The sequence below is a fragment of the Lichenostomus cassidix genome, chromosome 2 (assembly GCF_008360975.1).
Source record: "Lichenostomus cassidix isolate B80296 chromosome 2, HeHo_3.0, whole genome shotgun sequence".
Classification (NCBI taxonomy): Eukaryota; Metazoa; Chordata; class Aves; order Passeriformes; family Meliphagidae; genus Lichenostomus; species Lichenostomus cassidix.
Genome location: NC_139482.1, coordinates 133,465,414 through 133,482,822, shown reverse-complemented (window position 1 = coordinate 133,482,822; position 17,409 = coordinate 133,465,414). Strand labels below are relative to the sequence as shown.

General features: G+C 35.3%; 1 protein-coding gene across 8 annotated transcripts in view; it reads right to left on the bottom strand.

Annotated features, from left to right (window-relative positions):
* OXR1 (oxidation resistance 1) overlaps nucleotides 1-17,409 on the bottom strand; it is a 260,480-nt gene that overhangs the window by 25,330 nt on the left and 217,741 nt on the right. For all 8 annotated transcript variants that reach the window (XM_085053401.1, XM_085053400.1, XM_085053404.1 and 5 more), the window contains 4 exons: nucleotides 14,796-14,980; nucleotides 10,993-11,777; nucleotides 7,004-7,172; nucleotides 3,791-3,953 (listed from right to left, as the gene is read on the bottom strand). In XM_085053401.1, the coding sequence (XP_084909527.1) occupies nucleotides 3,791-3,953; nucleotides 7,004-7,172; nucleotides 10,993-11,777; nucleotides 14,796-14,980 (1,302 nt within the window). The remainder of the gene's footprint in view (nucleotides 1-3,790; nucleotides 3,954-7,003; nucleotides 7,173-10,992; nucleotides 11,778-14,795; nucleotides 14,981-17,409) is intronic.

Below are 17,409 nucleotides of genomic sequence, written 5' to 3'. Positions count from 1 at the left end.
GGGAGTTACTACCATGTACTGTTTTCCAGAAGCATTGTGTGTATGTTTTGTACATTGAATATGCAAAAACAAAGGTAATTACTATGAAATGCAAGTCCAGAACATGACCCACCATGTCTAAGAAAGAATATTTGCAAGTATCTATCAACTCATGCTTCGTTTTGGAAATTAACTTCCAGAAAGCCTTCAAATGAATTTTCTGTATTTCCTCCACAATGAACAAGCTAATGAAAAAAATGAAACAGACTTTAGGACCAACTACTTCAAGACCAGTTTGTGAGTCCTAAGAGAAAAAATTTCCTGTTTTCAAATATCTTTCGAGTGAGTATTTAGATTTACATGGACCTGAAGTATGACTCAATCTTGAATAATGGCAATGAGATCAAATGACAGGGGGAAGTGGAAAGGAAGAATCAATGCTTTAAACAAGAATTATTCCAATGCAGAGCTATCCAAGTGTTTCCTTAACAGACTTCAGGTTTAAATAGGAACCTATTATATATACAACTTGAACTTAAAAAGAAAACAAGATGAGACCATAAGGTACCAATGGAAGTTGTTTCTGAGACACTGCACAACAGAAGGAGTCAGCTTGCTGTCAAGTCTTGCAATGTTTAGATGCAAGTACAGAACATGCTTTGGAGAAAGCATTTGTTTATTAACACATATCAGTATTTATCATCAATGCTAACAGATATAGAAAGCCATTAGCACTTGAACTTAAGACACATCAAGTAAAAAAAGAATAGCATGATGAATATACCTTTATATACCTACAGCTCAGTAGAGACGGTAAAAAAAACCAGCATCGAAACAACACCAAAACACAGCCAAAACAGCAAAAACCAATCCCACATAACTCAAAACGCCCTTTTTCCTTGGTGTAAGCCCATTCACTGAAGTACAAGATAAAAGAGGTATTTGAGAAAAATGGATGGAGATAACACAACCAAGAACTTAGCATCACAGTTGCATTTCTTAGATAGTATTATGAAATAAAGTTGTTGTTTATCCATTTCTAGTGCGCACCAGAGACAAGTGTTTAGCATGGCCTAACCTTAAGTAAAAGAGTATCCTTTTTAGAAAGCTCTGAAAATGACACTGGCAGGGGCCTCTTAGGAAGACCAATAACGAGCAACAACACCAGCAACAGTAGCTACAAGGTGCCTCAGAAAGACTGTTTCAAACGCTAAGTAACTTTGAATTAGTCATCTTTACTGATGGTAATGTTAGACAGTAGTAGATTCACAGTTATTTCTAAGTGAGCTATCTATCAATTGTACAACATATAAAAAGAGGAAGTTAAAGGATTCGCTGAATGTTTTTTCTGACACTATGTACAATGCAGTATTTGATCAAGGTAGAAGCAAGCATAAGCACACAAAACCTGAAGTTAAGAGCTCAGTTCTATTCATTGATCATAAATCAACACCTTGTACTTGTTTTATGTTACTGATCTTTGCCTTGGCTTATTACTTTTTCCCATTTCTTTTCCACTAAACAAGCATAGGGCTTCTCAAAGCCTATTGATAAAAAGCTGCACCTGAATGTATTAACAGAACTAGCAAAGAAACAAAAGCTGTTTCAGAGCACCACACCTGGGTTACCCTTTAATCCTCTTCCTTGTTTTCCTAGTTTTAAGATACTGTACAACAGCAGGGAGAACACTTTTTGGAAAAGAAAGGTAATCCACAACCTTCATCCTTTGGTAGGTAAACAGTACTTAGTGATGCAGTCCCACTTCCCTTCCACCCAGAGTACTCCCATCCTTGTGATTTGAAAAAGAAAGCCTGTTTTTCAGCCAAATACCCACAAAAAGGCTTCAATCATACTGTTCACCTGCTATTTTAGATTGCACCTGGAGCACAAACTGACAGAGGAAAAGCTTATTGTGTTGAAGGAAGGAAGTATATTGATTGAAAATTACTGAAATTCAGTGGAAATAATGAGTATGACAACAGCAGCTACAATTCCCTGTATTTACTCGTATTTTCTAGCATACATGTTAAAAGCCACTAAATGCAGTTTTATGTAATGACAGGTCAAACCATCTGGTACCGTCAAACATTTCTGATTGAAAAGTTAGTTTTTAACACTTTTCACATTTGTGCTAGAAGTCAGTCACAGGAAGTCACATCACACAAATTAAAATGCACAAAAGGCCACATTAGCATACTGCTTGTACTTGCGTAACATATTTTTATAAAGTTATCCATCTCACAAATCACACTAACTTCTGAATCCAGAAAATTATTATTTGATAATACTAAGAGAATCAAGCTTGACAGTTTCACATAATAGAAATTACAATATTTTTGAAATGTTTCCTACAACTGTTTCCAGAGAAGACCTAAATACAGGCTTGACATGTGACCTTGTTCCATGGCAAATAACTTACAGATTTTAATACTTGCAAAAAATGTATTGCCTCAACTACCTCCAGAAATAGCTTCTAAAATTTACAACACTTAATCATGAAGAAAAAATTTCACTATCTTCTGTGGAAATTATTCCATAATTATATTAAGGTGCTAAGTTACTGAAGAGCTCACTAAAAGAGAGATACTGTGCTTTAAACCATAACACAGATCACTCATCACTGATGTCCATGCTCCAAAAGGCCAAGTTCTGAAACACCAAAAACCTACAAAGGCTTTGAGCAAGAGTCAACACCAAAACACAGTGCTGATAAAAACACTCAAGCAATATATATGCTGAAAATACGAAGGTTCAAAAGACATGTTTTTAGGATACTGATTTCAATGTCTCAAAGCAAAAAATGCTTCATGTAAAATCTGCATTGGAATGTTTTGCAACCACAGGCTAATACTTCCACCATCTAAGTTCTAACTCTGAATTCAGAGTTCTATGTCTCCAAGTCTTGGAGCTAAGTAGAAAACGAATACCTCTACTTGGGTTATTGCAGTTCTTTAAACCTCCTTTTACACTCTACATAAAACACAAGTATAGACCTCCTTAATTTCAACATGTTCCATTACAGGGTGGGGGTAAGGGGAAGAAAAAGAAATCTTACAGTCAGAGACTGCAATTGCTGTCCAAAGACTCAGATTAAACAGTGCTGATGGGATACTTCTACAATATATATATACATGACAAGAATCATCAAACTTTTGACCAACACTTGAATGTACAAGACTAGAAGTGTTTCAACTGCATGTACACTACAAAACAAAACCATGTAGACATGTAAAGATGTGTCCATAGAAAGACAGTGGACACAGATTCACATGAGAGAAATGAGCTTATTATTAAAAAAAAAAAAATGAAGCGATAGTTCCAGTTACAATATATTTCTAAAATACACTCAACAGCATTTTAATGCATCAAGAAGTTAAACTGACAAATTAATTAGCGAATTATTGAAAAGACATGTCATTAATAGCTGTTCTTTCCTCTTTTTTGAGTCTTACTAATAAATACTGAACATTCTAGATACAGGAATAATAAATATCAGAAAACTGTCAGTTTACCAGACTGAAAATTATGTCTGCTTCATCAAAATTCCGACTTTATGTCTGTGCTCACATTCCTTTACTTAGGAGTTTTAAGTTACAATTTGCTCCACACAAAAATGACTTGAAATCATGAAATGTTGCCCTGAACTGATGTTAGAGCAAAGCATTAGGATGGCATAAGTCGAACAGCCATGATCATGGTAATCAGACTAATAAAGTGCTTTGTTTTTCCTTTTGGAAAGTATTTTAACACTACTTTAATATATTCTTAGGAATGTGTATAAAAAGACAACTTTGACACTGTCCTTCCTTACCTCCCATTCTTTAGCAGCATCTTCAGTGCTAGATTCTTCACTAGTTTCAGGCTCTTCCTTCTTTTTTACCACTATAAATCCAGGTTCCCGAACAGACTCCCCAGTATCTTCTGCATATATTTCTGGACTCCACTGGATAAAGAAGACATACAAGTGATCTGTCCTAGAGAAGTCAAGATATGATACAGAAGACAAAAATTAGGTAAGTATGTGATATTTTAGGTTATGTCTAATAATATTAAGTATTTAAGGTTAAAATAAAAATACTTACTATTTCATAATTTACTAGACATTACAGACATATTTGAAAACCAGGTAGCTAGTTTTAGGTTTAAAAAAAAATTAAATATATGAAGCTGACTCTGGAGAAAAAAAAACAGAAAGCAAGTAGGCATTGGATTAGCTGTGATTCATATATAAGTATGGTCTTTCAAATACTTCCATCCCATTGGACACCTCTGCTTAAAATTGAAATAGCTCCCAAAATAAAACAGACTCTTATTTTTTTAAGAAAGAGTTACATAAAGCCACACAAAATTGGTATTTAAAAGTGTCTCCATGTCTGTTTACTCCACTCCTGAAGAAGAGCTAAACCCTTCCAAGACATAATCAAAATTATACAAATTGTGAGAAGTACTACAGATGTGAGAGAATACAGCTGAAAGCATGCACATAATAGATATAAATCATGAAATCAAACTACAGACTATCCTAACTGCAATAAGTATCAAGATTCAAAGTCACCTCCTTTTAAGTTATGTGCCACAAATGGCATTATTCTCCTGTTTAGAAGAGCAAAATCACCCAAATTCACAGAAGGAAGTTATCTGGAATCCTAACAGATGCCAGTCTATCCTGTATTTGCTGCAGGTGCACAGACAGAGCATTCAGGAAAAGGACTTGCAGTGCATACACTTCATCATGGCAAAGAGATTCAGAGCTAAAGCTTTATGGCTCTGATTACAAGAGTTTGAATATTTCTTATGTCTTTCTTCAGAGATACTTGCAACATCTGCATACTGTATTAGCATGAAGAATAAAATTTGAACCTTTTTTCCCCCTTCCTAAATAAATGCTAGAACACTGGAAGAACAGCAAGAGACAGAGCTGCAAAGTGTCTCAAAAGCATATTTTTCATGTGCCTCTGCCTAAAAGGATGCTGCACACAGGTATGTAGTAATAGTCTCTGAACAGGGTCAGTTATTTAAAGTCACCCTTGTTAAGATTAAAGTTCCTCTATAACAACGATGAAAGAAAAAAAAAAAAAGAGCAAGCTTTTTCTGGCAGTGGGAAAGAATAAAACATTTAACATTTTGGATACATAAGGTTAGGCAAATTCTATCACAGAAGTCCAAACAAGGAGCTGTAGACTCCTCATGCACTGAATGAGGTATCAATTTTGTCATACAAGTATGAACTTTTTTTTTTAAATCTCGATTTTAACTTTTCTAGAATTTGAATTGTGTGTTATTACAGCAGTTAAAAAAAGCATATGAAACTTGATGCTTAAGGAACTCTAAGACACTGTTTCCCAGACTGGCTCACTTGAGATTAAGAACACTGAAATAATGCAGGTTTGTCAGATGCTTATTTTTCTCTCTTACTAATCAGTGACAAAGACAACTCAATTGACACTAAGTATTTTGACCTATGCAGAGTAGCAGTCAGCAAGCTAAAAACCAAATTAAGAAAACTAACACCTCACTATGAGAACAGAACCTATTCTTTACAAAAAACATAGCACATATACTGAATGAATAAAGAACTGATACTATACTGCCCCATGCAGTTAGAGGGAGAGACCCATCACAGGTAAAATAATTTCCAAGGAGATCAGTACACACTGCAAACTAAGAACCATTTCTTGCAAAATAGGTGATCAATTCTGCTTTATGATGAAGGTAAGTGCTTGCTACATTAGAAAATTAACCAGAGACAGTAATAATTTTAATAAACTGATCTAGACATCATTGCCATATATGAAATATTTATATGTTTTCAAATTAAATACGATACTAATAGAACAAGAAGATTTGAGCTGACTGTAACCACAAGAGAACTCCTGGCCCAGACAGGATTAACTACACCAGAATTAGTGTGACAGACTTTGACTCAGAAGTTTGTAACACCACTACCACTTAAAAGGTAGCAAGGGTGATGTTTAAAAGCAGGTTAGTGATGCACTAGCACAGACTCAATTCTACCTGTTGGATAAGCATAATACTTTGATGCAATTTCTGTCCATTACCCATTTCCAATCACAACATGAAAAAAGACTATTGCCTTTCTTATTGCAGACAACTTCAGTATAAAATGATTTCATGTCTGCAATCAACCTTTTCTCCTTTAGATTAAAGAACCCCACTTACTTTTAATTTTCTTTACATGCTACACTTTCTAGGCATTAAATAGTCTTGCTGTTTTCCTCTGGACTCTCTCCAATTGATCCATATCTGTCCTCAACTGCAGTTCCCCAACTGGACATTCTATGCCATTCAGCTCAAAAGACAAGATGGAAAAGTGACTTGATCATTGTGGGTAGGTATTTATACAAGATGATAGCTGAGAGCTTTTTGTTTCTTTCTTTTCTCCCCACTCTTTGACAAGGATGTAACAACCCCAAAAGCCACTTTCGGGTTGAAAATAAGTCACAGTTTCCTAGCAGTAAAAATAATTTCAGAATACAAGACTGCACCGGCAAGTGAGCATAGACATCTCAAGTCATTGAATGAATTCAGCAAGTTTAGGTATTTTTCCAGTAGACATGCTTAAGCTGGTCCACAGAAAGGTTTTCTGTTCCATATATAAAGGTAAGACAAAAGAACCCCAGCTAGCTCTTCTGAACTCAGAGAGGACTTTCAGAAAGTTTCCAAATAATAGGAAGCACAGATAATAACAAAAACCTTGTTGCAGAACTTACTTCCTCCACCAGATACCACTTGAATCTTTCTTTCATTATTTACTTGCTACAAACAAGAGCTTAAATAATATGAGAAACTACTTGCCAAACTTACAAATAACTCAAGTAAATCAGTAAAATGTCAGTAAGGTAATAAGGCAAATACAATACAAGCCAATCAACAATATCCTCAGACGCTGACCATTTTTTGTGATTATTTACAGAGACACAGTCACTGCAAAATTTTGAATGATGCAGGAAAAAAAATGCTCAAACACCTACTGGCAATTGTTTTTTACAGTTTACCTCCTTACCTTTCTTGTGGAACAGCAAACCAGTACTCATGTTTTTTGTCCCTTTGTGCATACTGTTGCATTGTCGCACTTGCTTGAGAAACAAATGTTTTTCTCATGGGTTTTCCAACCCTGAGACACAGAAACTTGTGAGATCGATGTCGTCTTTTTTCTTTCATAACAGAAGAACCTATTAATAAAGACAAAGTAAGCTATCCACAATGTACTGAAGAGCTTAACAAAATCATTACCTAATTTTGTATTTAGCAATACAGGTATATAGGACATTTATATAAACAAGTAATGGGAGATGAGGTAAGACAAGCAGTAATAATTACCTGACATTTTTTGTTATGTAAATTGCATCAGCAGAATTAACTTCAGAGTACAACACAGTAAATAAGTCTAACATTCATTTCTGCTTCCAATTGCAGATCACATTATTACAGCATTTCATCCATGCTTGAAAGTATTCAGAAGGTATTATGCATACTCTCAACACTGAATCACCACCCTCCCACTATTAAACAGATATCCCACATACATGACAATGACACTGAGTTAAATAAGTATTTTGGCTTGATTCACATCTCAGAGCTGTTCACTAGTTACTTGTCATTTACAAGAGAAAAAGTTCTGGCCCTACTGATAAAAAATTAAGATGAATTTTAATTTGTCAGCTATATCAAACACCTCAATGATATAAACACCACTGCAGGACTAAGTATACTGGATATTGCAGTACAAGATTTTTCTCTCCAGTAGTATATTTAATTGAACAAATAGAGTTATACGATTACCCTCAAGGTCTGAATTGTCAAGTCAGCACAAGGTAAAGGAAGAGCCTTCTTAAAATCATTTCATTACTAGATTAATTACCAAAATCCTCCAGCCACAAGAAACTTTTTTAAAGCAAGAAAAGAAAATGAAAATTTAAGAGTTGTTATGATCAGTTATGACAAAGGATTTATCCTAGCTCTGGTATTACATGTACATACAGATAAATTTCAGTTTCCTAGGACATATCTTTCTTTACAGCTGAAGTTTTCCTTCAATGTCTATGCAGACCACAGATCCACTAAGCACAGAAGCATCACCTTCTTGCTCTATAAACATTGCAACTACGTTTTCTCAGATTTTCACCATAAAGTTTAGAACAGCACTGCTCCACACAAGAACATTCTTTTCTAATAACTATTTAAATATGTGCCTCAATTTTCAGTCATGTTTTCAGTCAACATTTTAGACTTATACCTGAACCAGACAGTATAGTAAATTAGTCATAACATGCATTATTTGGAAGTATTTTATTGTGTAAGCTCAAAGGTGAATTGTCAGATCGAAAAGGAAAACACTAAGAAGAAATTTGAGGAAACAAAAAAAGCCTATTTCATAGGACTGACACATGAACTCTGTGGCAGTGTTAGTTCAGTACTCTTCAAATGATTTGGTGTTTGTGATTTTGGTCCTTCAGAGGCAGCAGCTTAAGACTTCCCTGAGCTCCGAGAAGCAGGAGTAGCAGATAGAATGAAAACAAACAATTTAGCCCTGCCCTAAGTCTCAAAAAGACTATTTCAGATGCCTTTGTGTGTTATTAATGAGAAAAGATTTCAGCAATGGCTAGTGTGTCTCATGCTTCTTGTTTTTCCTTTCAATCTCTGCCAATATGCTGCTAACTAAGCACCAATCAGACACTTTATAATGAATACTAGTTTAGCTTGTTTATACACACAAAAAACTATAGACTATTACAATTTCTCCAAAGTATCAACCAAATCTAGCTTTATTTCAGTGCAGTGGTTAACAGAAGTGTCTGTAAAAACAGAACAGTATAACAGGCTTGGGCAATAAAAATTAAGAACAGATATAAGCAAGACCTTTTTAGTTATTCTAGTCTACTCATCGATATCTACTTGCATTGCCTATTCAACATTCAGAACAAACATTCAGATCATTAATTCCAAAGTCAGAAACATCTGACCTCTGCAAAGATCAAAAAACAGTAGTTCCCAAAACCTAAATTCTCAAAAGAGAAAAAATTCAACTAAGTTCCTCCTATATAAAAGAGACAAAAAGACTATCTAGGTAAGCTAATGATCAAAACTCACAGTATGACTACTTCAATGTTTTATTTTGAGAAAGGATACTTGGAAGTGTTTACACTATTTCAAATTTTAAATGACCTGGTGTTTTTAGTGACCTACTGTCAATAGATGTCCCATTCAGTCTGATGGTTTTCAATTTGTTAGCTATAACAAACTGAAAGTTCGTTTACAGCAGATCTATGCTTTTGCCTTGGTTCTATTTAATTATGCCTATAAAAGCTTCACCAAATCAATCTAGGTTGAGAAATATTAATTCATCATTTACTGGTTTATTTGCATTTTGCTAATACAACATGCAAGAATAACAAACACATAATAATTTCTACTGAAGCTGGACTGAAATAATTGGTACAAATCTCCAAAAAGGATCTTGTGCTTTTTGTATTTTCTTCTTTGTATTTTACCCCACCAACCTTGAGTGAGGCAGTAGCACCATGAGCATATGAGGTTTCTAGCCAGCATTCTTCTGTAGGACTGCATGCAGACATTTTTTTTGTTATATATGTATTTATGCTGCAAATGTACAGATCACAACCCAAAAAAACTGCAGTCATTCAATGATACAATCTTACAGAAAACCAAAACTAAAGCATTTAATGCAACTGAGTTACAAATATTCACTGGTAAGAAAAGTAGCAATTGTGTCAAAGAACACTTAGTACCTGCATTTTTTTGAAGTCACAACCAGCAACTACTGCCAGCGGACATATTTTCCAGAAGACTACTTCTAATATTTAGGGCATAAAAATCAAACTGATCACAGAAGGATGCAACTATTCATCTGCCTCAAATTTCAAAATTCAGTTACTTTAACAATAGAAGAAAAAAAACCAAAACCAAGAACAAACAACCAAAAAAAATCAAGGAAAAACTAACATATCAGATTCTGAATGCAGATGAACTTCTGTTAACCAAAGATTCTACCTCTATTCAATATAATTTCAACTTTAATAATTAAAGAATTTGACCTTCAAATGCACTTCACTTCTCTTAAACGCCTGTCACACACTGATAGATTCTTTTCTAGTCCCCCAAATACTGCAGTTACAATTAAAACAAACACTTTAGTTATCTCAGTTATTAAGTTGGTAAGACATCAGAAAATGACTAACAAATTTCTTTGAAAGCAAAATCAAATTCATACAGAAGCATATTTAAGCTGTTTAAAGGCACAGCATTTTTCTGTATGATAAAATCCTGAACGGACTTTAAGGGTAATTTCCAACTAATAATCCTAGGCTCTGATGTTTGCAGAAGAATGAAGGTACTCAAGAAATAAAGCCTAGTTGTACCCTGTATCCATAGCATTGGTTTCTTAGCATCTAACTCTTATTTGTCTTGAAAAAAAGCTTTTTGGATGCTTAACTTTGTTCTAGTCAGCCTGAAAGTATGACAAGATGCGAGTGAAACAAAATTCTGAAAGTATCAAATGCAGTGTTAAGAATCCCATGTTTGCTGCTCACACTGTAAACCTTAACCACAAGGCAGACATGCTATAATTAACATCAAATTAATTCCCTAAAATTCATTCACATGCATGAATACTGTGATTAAAATTTAAGCAACAGCTGACTGACTGCCAAAGAACATTTTTAACTGTGAGCTGTATAATGACCATGGATCTGATTTTACACACTTATTTAAATCTCTCCAACAAAGATACTGTGACTTAATATGACTATAAACATAATTTCAGTGAGGAATAATTCAAAGTTATCCATGTTTTCAGTTTGCAAGCAATATTTTCTCCAGTAGTTTATGTAAAGTTTAACTTTGGTGTATCTTCAAGCTAATGAGAAGTATAACCAGTACATCGAGAGATATGCTGGACACAATGAAAAAAAAATTTCATTAAACTGGAGGGTGACACATTTTAAAGGCTAACACTGTATCCATATGACTCACCTTCTAACCGCCCATCTCCTGCAGATACAGTTTTCTGACTAATTTCTTTTTGTGAATCCTGGTGCATGGTTTCTCTTTGTTGTTTTGTTTGTTGCATAGTGTGGGTCTTCCAGAGCTTGCGAAGTTCTTCAACTTCTGCCTCTGAGTCTTGACTTTGCTCTCCTGCTACTTTTCCTTTGCTAGGCATCTCTTTCTTTTGAGAGTCTGTGGTGTCTTCACAACCTGGACATTCCTCTTCCATCTCATTACCTGCTTCTTTTCCTAGTGAGGAACCTTGATCCTTGGCCGCTTCTGTCTCTTTGCTGTGCTCCTCACTACCCTGTGATCTTTGCAAAGACTGCTGGAGGACATCTGCAGTATTCTCACCAGGTTCTTGTCCCCCCTTCATAGACATTTTAGCACTTTCTGAACTCAAGTGGGTACCAGACTGTTTAACACCTACAACCATTTCAGCACTGGGCTTTAAGTCACTGGCAGCTTCATTTGAGTCTGAAATGACTGTTAAACATTCAGCACTAGTCTGGTTTATTGTTTGGACAGATTCCGATGATGCTCCAGAAGATTTATCTTGTCGAAGCTCATCTGAGGAAACAAGTTCCTCACGTATTGGAGAGAGTTCTGACTCTGTGAATACATCTTCTGAAAGAGACTCCTCTGTGCTTCTTGGGGCAGTGCTAGCACTGTCATTACCCGTGTCCCGAACCCTGGAATCCGCGTCATCTGTATTGCTCTTTGCAGCTTTCTTGGAATGGCCAAGTTCCCTTACTGACAGCTGTTCTACATCTCTGTTGAGTAATAAAGAACATTGTTATAACAGGTACAAAAAACTACACACAACCATAATTTCTAAAGGTAAGAATCATCCACAATCTTTTAATTTTTGTCTCCCCAAGAGGCCAATTGAACAGACATGTCCCATCCTACAAGGAATCTGTCACCTTGCTCACAGGTAAGAAGGGAACAGCAGATATCATCTGATCTAACCTCAGATATCAAAGGCAGCCAATGCAGAATAGCAGGAACCATCAATGTAAATCTCACTGCTCTGCTCATAGAAAATACCTGAAACAGTGCTTAGTGTCTTCAGCAGGTACCCAACTTTAAAGATACCTCACAGTTTGCCACTGTTTGGCAAAATAATTTCCAAACTACTTCATACAACTGAAGATGTTGATAAAAAGTGAAGAAAAAAACAAGCATAAAAACTTATTTTCTCCAGAGGAAATAATCTTGTTTAAACCTGCCTTTCAAAATAAGCTAACTAGAAATTCTATGAATTTTAGAAGCAGAGGACTAGAAAGGTACAATGAACATGCTCAACTAGACCTACAGATAGAACTCAAGCTTTTCCCCATTGTCAAAAAACCTGAGCAGTACATAAACTTCACAAAAAATTCTCATACTTAAACATACTCTCAACTAGAGTTCTCAACATCAACATCCTTGCCATCAGAAGCACATCAACTCTTCCGTTACCGAGTATTAAATGCTTTTATGAAGCTTGTACATTATTCTCTATTTTGAAGGACAAAAAAATTCACTCTATAGGCCCACAAAACTTTATATTCAGTTAAGCCATATTACTGAGATGCCACTGAAATTCAGAATGTTTGCAAAGCATATGCACCCTCTTATCTACACATTAACATGAAACATGTTAACATGTATTAAGCTTTTGTTGATGGAGTAATTTTGCTTACAAGGCATGTAAATTAGGCTTTAGAATTTATTACCTATTAGACTAGGCCATTTCCTTAGTTTTTCAGGATTATGCTCATAATTGGTATATTATATATACCTATTAATATACAAGCACAACATAAGGTTCATGAAATCCATAAAATGTCTGCATGCAGTCAGACACTTTTTGTCCAGTTTCAGCATAGATGGTGGCTTATATATAGAAACCATACAAGAAATTTTGTAGTTTTAAGAACCAAAAAAATCCATCAGGTTTATGACCATTTTCCATATCAACAGTCTGAATACTGAAAATAAGATTGCTTTTCCAAATTTAAGCCAGTTTGACAGTTAGCAAAACTGGGAGAAAGGAAGAAGGTTAATTATAAGTGGAATACATAGGAAAAGAAAAACCAGTGAAAAAACATGATTTAAGTTTCAACTCAAGACACACAGGTCCTGTCAGATCTAGCTGTAGCTGTTAGGACATCTCTTCACAGATTAAAAAATTTGGTTTTAATTTTCTCACAAATTTACAAATAAACCTCATATTTGGCTAAGGCACAAAAGGACCTGAAGAAAATGCTAGCAATTAGTGTTCCATCTACTGGTTTATAAAGCTGACAAGAAAGACAAATCAAATTGAACATACAGGCCTCTGAATGCACAATGTGACCTTTCATTAGCAGATGTTTTCATTCCATATGCATTCATATTATAAACAAAACAGAAAATGCATGTGCTACAGGAGCACAAAGATCAACAGGACGTGGAAGCTAAATTTGCAAGTCATAATTAAAAGTCATTAACAAACCAAACATTATTAAAAAAGACTTGTTTTGGAACTGCAATATTATGATTCAAGCAAGTTAAAAAGAGTCATCTAATTCCTTCCACTGTATATCAATTGAAGTAAGAACCGTAAGCAACTTCTTAAAACTCAGTCTGGAAAAGAAACTTCCAGAAGGCAATCTTGCTGGATCATTCTACATTAAATGCCCCAAAAGCACTACCATAGCAACATCTACTTCAGTTGCTCTTTCAATAGACACACGACATCAGGCAGCAAACAAGACCATGCCAAGATACTAGTTCACTCCATGTTTTATGCTAAAACAGCTTAAAAATGGTATGAGGGCAAGTTACTACTTCTGAGGGTCCAGATATTCAAGATTATCAAGAAAGCTGTGCTTAGGGTACTACCTACATGAACTGTAAGAGGGTATTTTTCAGAGTTGTTATCTTTAAAAATACAACTATTTTAAGTAGGGAATAGAGTCACATATCAAGCAAACAGCTTTACACTCTCTTGGTTAAAGCAGCCCACTTCCCTGTAGCTAGATAGTCAAGGCAATCTGCAAATGTGCTTATAGACTGTGATAGGTAAAGGTGGCTTGATTTTTTTTTTTTCAATCCTTTTTGGTTTTAGAGAGAATTTATCTTTTTCTGATAGTATAAAAACTAGGCAACAGAGAATGGAACGAACATTTTTCATACTGTTCTTTAAAGCTGATTTTAAACGCCCGCTGCACTAAACACCAGTGATTAGAGCTCACCAATACAAATTCACTGTTTACTCCAAAAAAGGCTACATTTAAAGGTGAATATGCAGTCCTTCCCCTAGACAAAAAGGGAAAAAATACACTCCTAGTCCCGTGAAACTATATACAAATCTTAGAAAATGAGTCTAAATGATTTGTCAGAGCAACAAGTTTGAGAAGCAAGCGAAAAATGCTAAAGAATAAAAATTTACACCTGAGACTGTCAAAGCTGCACTTTCTTATTCTGTACACCAGTTTTTAAATTGTTGAAGTACCAAACACATCTATTACTGTTTCCGTAGTATGGAAAGGGCAGAGGAAACAGTTTGGTACCTCTTGCTATACACCAATCTTTTTAAGAGACTATTAGAGGAAATTAGAATCCATGTATATAGAAAAGGACTTATATATCATATATAGGATATGAGAAGTGAAGGTAAAGCAAGCCTTCTATAGGATCTTTCCAAGCCAATCTTTGATATCCTTTCCTAACAAGAAAAAGAACGAAAATGCTGGTTTGCTAGTTTTGTATGGTCAACAATATGGCTACAGTTCAGCTTTACAAGTACTGTTCTATCTTACATGCTTAATGAATCCTTAATTGTGCTGTCCACAATTTCCTTATACAGAGCAGCTGACATCACTTCTTCCATTGGACACATGATGCCATAATCTTCACAGCCATTCTCTTGGACCAGAGGATCCATTTTATGAGGATCAAACATTATATTATTTGGCGTCACTAGCAGCACACCATTGACCGTACCCTAAAATGAGAGGGAAAAGAAGTGGTAATTTTTCTCCTTCGAATTCCAGCTTGTTCTTCATTTTTCAGTAGGAAAAAGGTGGATTCTATTTTTTTTAAGTAACTTTTAATTTATATTTAAGCAACGTGTTATGTTACTAAGTCATTGCTTAGCACAAGAAACTAACTTTTTCTGGGAAGGAGATTAATGGCACCAGCTTTCCCAAAAGCAAACAGTTTTATTCCTTACAACTAATCAATAACTGGTTTTAGTAAAATAAGAGAAAACCTTAGACACTGAAGGATACAATAAACAGCTTTTCTGAGGTAAGGAGACATACTTCCCAGATAACCATAGAGCCTAACTGGTACATTTGAAAGCAATTTTTGTCTAAAACTTGACTCTCAACTCTTCTTTCTCACTTTCTACTATTTAATTAGAGAGACCTTCAAAAACTGTCATTTATCTTAATTTTCTTTACACAAAAGTAACAGAGAGACTGATACACATCCTTCTAACTTAAGGGACATGTTGACTGATAGGACAAATACATTTACAGTATGAAACTAAAATAAAAATACTCAAGCTCTTTAACTTTGGATGGTTTTAATCACAATGATACTGCTGCAGTAAATGAATATAGGAGTTTAAACTTTGGCTATGAAAAATTTTGAGGTTGATATTCATACTATGAGTTGTGGAGTTCTTATACAACACAGGTGTAAAAACAAAGTTTCTTACAATATGTAGTGCTTTTTCTTAAAAAAAAAAACTTAGAACCACATGCAAACATAAACAGCAATTGCCTGCTACAGAAATTCATTTAACTGTTGGAACAGTAGAGTTCAAGCTAAAACTGAACTGGAGAAAATCTAGCTTCAACTAGAATGACAGGAATTCTTCAGTTACAGATCTTGACTCCTAAAGACTTTACAAATCTGGACAGACATTCAAAACGGTTGTGCAAGAACCGGAAAAGGGTCACTTCACGTGCTGTTGAAGGAATAATTATTTATCTTACTGATAAAACAACTATTATAAGCAGTGTGTATTGAAGGAGATTCTTTTCAGTTTCGTTTCAAGAAGATATTAGCACAGCACAAAACAGTTACTGTTCTTCCCAACTTGATAAATTTGTTCCCAAGTGATGGCTGATGACCTTCACAGTAGGAAAACAAAGATGCCAAGTAGTAAAAAGGAAAGTGCAAGTTATAAAAAACCCAAACCAAAACAAAACAAAAATAGCAGTAAAGTCTACAGCAATGACCAATATTATCTCTAGTATGGATAAATGAAAACAGGTCTCAAAAGCAGCTCAGGCATCTATACTTGAGTTCCTTAAATTGTTCAGTGGTTAGTCAGATTTTATATACACTTTTTAGAGTGCAACACATATGCTGAAGACTTTGAAGTCAGCAAAACACATTTACATAATTCCAACGTGCTTAAGGTACTGAAAACAGGATTGTTACTGGCATTTCTTTCCCAGCAGTGTATTGTGGAAACATATTTTCAAGGTGCAAAAAGGGCCTCCAAGAGGACAACTGTCAAGAGGAGTCTACATTTTGCTATATCTACTTATATCTATATAGTCTGGAAAATAAATTTAATGTGACTGCAGAAGTCAATAAGTCTACTCAGAAGAACGACTGGGAGTAAAAGCTTCCTTAAAACCTATTGCTCAATGGATATTGTTTCTAGCACAGACAGAAACCAAGTGCTCTTGATTCTGTGAGGAAAAAAATTATAACAGAACACAACATACAAGTGTGAGAATACAAGCCTTTAGCTAATGCTCAAGAGCTACTCATTGTATTATGCTGGTCTTCCCTGAGGGATGGAAACTGCAACAGCTCCAGCCTTTAAGACCAAACAGCATAGCTTTGCATAAGAAAAAAATTGCATCTACTCTTTAAAGGAAGTACCTGAAACTTCATTTCCTTGTTGGCTTGCCATTATGGATCACACAGATTTCTACGTTAGCATTCCTGAAATACATGTACTCCAAAACTATTGTCTCAGAGTAAGAAACGATGCACTTGTAAGGATTTTAGTACCGTGCACTCATTTATGGTTCAAAAACAACTTTTCTGGTTACTCATACACATTTATGCACTATGGCAGCAGACGCCACAGCTGTCCCACAAAATACCCAGGAATGGGTAACAGTGACACCAGAAAAAACCCTACAGCATCTCTGTATCAAGATTAGTGTGACACTGGCAGGACCAGGGCAGTCACTGTCACTGTACTCAGCACTGGTGAGGCCACATGTCAAATACTGTTTTCAGTTCTGGGTACCTCAATTCAGCAAGTTGCTCAATTCAATTGAGGTGCTGGAGCAAGTCCATAAAAGGGTAATTGAGCCGGTGAAGGGTCTAGAGATGAAGACCTATGAGGAGCAGCAGAGGAAGCTGGGTTTTTTCAACCTGAGAAGGAGACGAGGAAGC